This window comes from Bidens hawaiensis, unplaced genomic scaffold (genome assembly GCF_021521415.1).
Source record: "Bidens hawaiensis isolate Kalapana, Puna unplaced genomic scaffold, B.hawaiensis_p1.1 tig00011819_1, whole genome shotgun sequence".
Lineage (NCBI taxonomy): Eukaryota > Viridiplantae > Streptophyta > Magnoliopsida > Asterales > Asteraceae > Bidens > Bidens hawaiensis.
In genome coordinates this window covers 236,387-240,559 of record NW_027491940.1, presented here as the reverse complement: position 1 = coordinate 240,559, position 4,173 = coordinate 236,387, and the positions used below count along the sequence as shown (strand labels likewise).

The window sequence follows — 4,173 nt, the reverse complement described above, 5'->3', positions numbered from 1 at the left end:
AGGAAACTACTTTTTAACCTGGAAACTGTAGGTTTTGGATGAAATTAAGAGCTTAACTACAAAAAACATATATCATGTGTAACTAGAGGTGGGCAAAATGGTTTTTTTCAAGAACCAGGAACCACGTAGGAACCGGTTCCGGGTAAGATCAACAAAGTCAAGAATCTGGAACTGGAACCGGTTCCGGATATAGTCAACAAAGACAAGAACCTGGTTGGGACTGGGTAGAAACCGGTTCCGGATATGGTCGTGTTTTGACCTTGTTGAGTTTGGGTTTTGACTAGATAGAAGTGAAAGTGAGCCAAGTTTGGTACCAGGAAGAATTTTTTAAAATGAAATTTTAGACCAGATTAGAGATGTTCAGACTTCAGAAAAACGAGCTTAAGCACGAAAAAAAACGAGGTAACTATGTTAGGTTCGAGCTTAAGATTGAGAACAAGCCGACCCATAACCCACATCAAGCTTCGGAAAAGTTTAGAACTTTAGATTGGTTACAAAATGAGACAACCCAGTTTACCTTATTACCGACATGCTTTTTAAACAACTTTTTACAATCATGTCAAAGTCGGATCCATAACTAGTTTCTTTAATCTACCTTTACATGCAACTCTAAAATATTTACAGAATGCAAGTAAAAATAGGAACATTATTTATAAGAAGCAAATTTAGAAGTAAACAACACATCAAACAAATCCCAAAAAACATAATTCATAGAAAGCAAACAAGATCCTAATAGAGTTTGATTGTCAACAAGATAAAAGTATCCAAACATCAAACAAACAGATTACAGATTCAAAATCTTCAAACTCCAAAATTACTCTCATGAGAAAGAAAAATCTATGCTTTGGAAGCAGCCTTTTCTTTCGTCTTTTGGATCTTCAACACCTTTTTCACAATCTTTTGTTCTTCAACCAAAAACGCACGAATGATCCTGAAATAACAATAAAACAAAACTTCAGCATCGACCAAAATGTAATTGAAGATGTCAAAAATTTTTTAAGACATGCTGAAGTGTAAAGATTAAAAACAGAATGACGTAATACCTTTCCCTCACGGCGCCAGCAGAAAGCACACCGCCATAAGCACGGTTAACAGTTCTTCTGTTCCTAGATAACCTGGACCTCTTGTATTCAGCAGGTCTCAAGTGCGGAATCTATGCAAATAACACATGTATAAGTTATAAAAAATGTTAACAAATTTCTTTCACACAAAGCATATTTAACCTTTTAAACATTTAGCAGTCCTAGACAAAATGCAATATTACTCTCCAACCAACTGGTCATGTAAAAGATACAATAAAAATCCATAAGTGGCACAAAACTATCTCCTTTTAATGTTAGCGACAAGACATTTTCCATCCAAAATAAAATTATTTAACAGTAAAATGGCGTTACTGAACTTAGATTCACAATACAAACATATAACAATTCGAACCATCAGGCACTTTATAAAACCAACATAAAAGTGTTTATTAGTGTGTGTGCTTAAGTAGTTGTTCAGAAAAGAGTTACATAAATCTAAATCAACATTAAAGGAAAACAACTAATCGGTTAAACCATATAAAGCAGTGTATATATACCTGACAAAACATATGCAGTCAGGTATTTGCATTACTATCCATGTAAATGTTTATCAAGTTTTAGAAGTTTAATACAAACAAAAGGTATAAATTAAAAACTCAGCTCCAACCAAAAAACTAAACCTTTAAACATCAAGATTGGCTCGCCAAGCCAACCAAAAACGAGTTATCTTTGTTAAAACAGTAGTTAACAGTTTGACAAAATTTTCATCATAGAACGTCAGAATGAACCAAATAATAAGCACCCTAAATCTTTGTGTTTGTTAAACAGAACAATTATAATACAAAAGTTTAAAAGAACCCTTATTTTATCTAAAACAAAAACATTTAGCAAAACAATCACAATAAAATAATACAGTAAAACAAACTGCAGAACATATCCAATAAATTGACACTCACCAATGAAAGTTAAAGATTGATAACTAACAGCGCAAAAATCTAATAACTGCAGAAATAAATAACCAAGATAAAATAAGATAAGAAATCATACCCCGTGGATTCTCTTCCCAGTTACAGGGCATTTCGGACCACTTGCTCTCTTCTTGGTAGTCTGGTACACTAGCGTACCACCTATCAAAACCAAACATCAATTATAAAACAATTCCTAAATCAATAACACAATTATCTAAAAATCAAATATCATACAACAAACAAAATAACCCACAAAAACTAACATTACACACATAAAACACCAAAAAACGCTAGTCTAATAATCTTACATTACACTATGTTTGTCAACCTCGAACTCGAGCTGGAATCGTTTCACGCTTTAAATGAAAAGCACTAAACCAGCTCATAAGTAGTTTTCAAGCTCAAGCTCAACTAGAGAACATCTTGTTTATAATTTATTAAATATTTAAATAAAAATTATCCTTATTTCTTGTTAAATATTTTAATTATAATTTTTCTATATAACTAATACATATTAGTTACTTTATTCATCATATTTTTAAAAGCAACATTCAGCTTAATTTAAGTTTTTAGCAAGCCGATATCGAGTAACTCACAAGCGTCTCGGCCCGTTCACGCCACTATAACTTAAAATTATCATATCAAAATTAACCACAAATTCAACAAAATTCATAAACTAAAAACACTATTATCCAAAAATCACAAATCACAAACAATTTAATTCTTAAATGCTGAAATCACTAACATTCATAAATCATAAACACAAAAACATAACATCAAACAATTTAATCCTCAATCTTAAAATCACACTCAAAAAACCCTAAAACACAGTAAATAATGCATTTAATTCAATTGAACTCTTAAATCAATAACACAATTAGTCTGATAATCACATATCACAAACAATAAATCAACAACATCAACCGATCCAATCCTCAATTGCTAAAATCACAAACACAAAACCCTAAAAAACAGTAGAACTCAATAAATTCAATTAAATCCCAAAATCAATCATAAATCACAAACAACGAATCGTAAAATAAAACGATTTAATCCTCAATTGCTAAAATCACTAACACAAAACCCTAGAAACCCTAGAAATGGTGGAATAATAATAATATTATTATTAATAATTACCAGGGGTTTTGACAACCCGGTGTTGGTTGGACTTGGTGGCGTAGCTGTGACGCTTCCGGTAAGTCAGCCGTTGCACCATTTTTGATTTTGTTTTCCGGCCGGCAGCTTCTTATTATTATTATTATTATTATTATTATTATTATTATTATTATTATTATTATTCACTGAATAAATGGAGGCTGTGGTGAATGATAATAATAATCTATTTATATTCAGGGTGTGCTGTTGCCCTAGCTACCTGTAGCCGTGTGTGTCATATTTGGGCCTTACTAATATTAACTTGGGCCGAGTAACTATAATCGTTTTGTATAATAAGCCTGTTTTATATTTTTAGTTAATGTTTTAAGTTTTTAACTAGAGGTGAAACTAAAAATCGAACCCGGAACCTGACCCGAAAATAATACATGGAACCAGTTTTTTTAATATCGGGTATTCTATATCTGAAACTGTAACCAATCGTAACCGTAGGGTACGGATAGGGTATGCATTTCAGTACCACACGCGTACCCGATTTGTACCCATTTACCCGAAAACTAGAAACGAATTTTTCAAATACCCTATATACCCGAAATTACCTTAAAAATGCCGAGGATAATACCCCTAAAAATGCAACCCCTTAAAAAAAATTCAATCTATACCCGGAAAAAAGCCCGAAAAAAATAAAAAATAGGGTTTTTTAATACCTGTTTTTATACCCGACCCGAACCCGATGCATAGAATATGGTTTTTAGAGACAATTCTTGGACCCAAACCCGGCCCGCACTCGGTCATATCCAACCCGGTTCCATACCAAGAACCAAGTATTTGAAAACCTTATTTGTTCACCTATAGTTTTAACCACTAACTTGATTTAGTTGCAAGGGTGTATGTCTTACAAGTTACAAGTACATGGTTACGCTCTCTAGTCTCGCTTGAGATATAGGGTGAAATACGTGTTGAAAAGAAAATAGCTGTTAAAATAATAATAATAATAATAATAATAATAATAATAATCTCACTTTTTGACAATTAGACATTAATAATTCCACTAGACCATCTTTTACACT

General features: G+C 32.2%; 1 protein-coding gene across 1 annotated transcript; it reads right to left on the bottom strand.

Moving 5' to 3' along the window:
- Window positions 1-688: 688 nt before the first annotated feature.
- Window positions 689-3,269, bottom strand: LOC143539156 (large ribosomal subunit protein eL34-like). Its single transcript, XM_077032558.1, has 4 exons — window positions 3,128-3,269; window positions 2,070-2,149; window positions 1,044-1,153; window positions 689-931 (listed from the first exon to the last, which is right to left on the bottom strand). The coding sequence occupies exons 1-4, from the start codon at window positions 3,204-3,206 to the stop codon at window positions 838-840; spliced, it is 363 nt and encodes a 120-aa protein (XP_076888673.1). The 5' UTR covers window positions 3,207-3,269; the 3' UTR covers window positions 689-837.
- Between the last annotated feature and the right edge of the window lie 904 nt (window positions 3,270-4,173).

Coding starts and splice junctions, on each gene's coding strand:
- LOC143539156 (XM_077032558.1), bottom strand. CDS start 3,206: ATGGTGCAACGGCTGACTTACCGGAAGCGTCACAGCTACGCCACCAAG. Junction 2,150..3,127: donor CCGGGTTGTCAAAACCCCTG/GTAATTATTAAT, acceptor TGGTTTTGATAG/GTGGTACGCTAGTGTACCAG. Junction 1,154..2,069: donor CTGGGAAGAGAATCCACGGG/GTATGATTTCTT, acceptor TTATTTGCATAG/ATTCCGCACTTGAGACCTGC.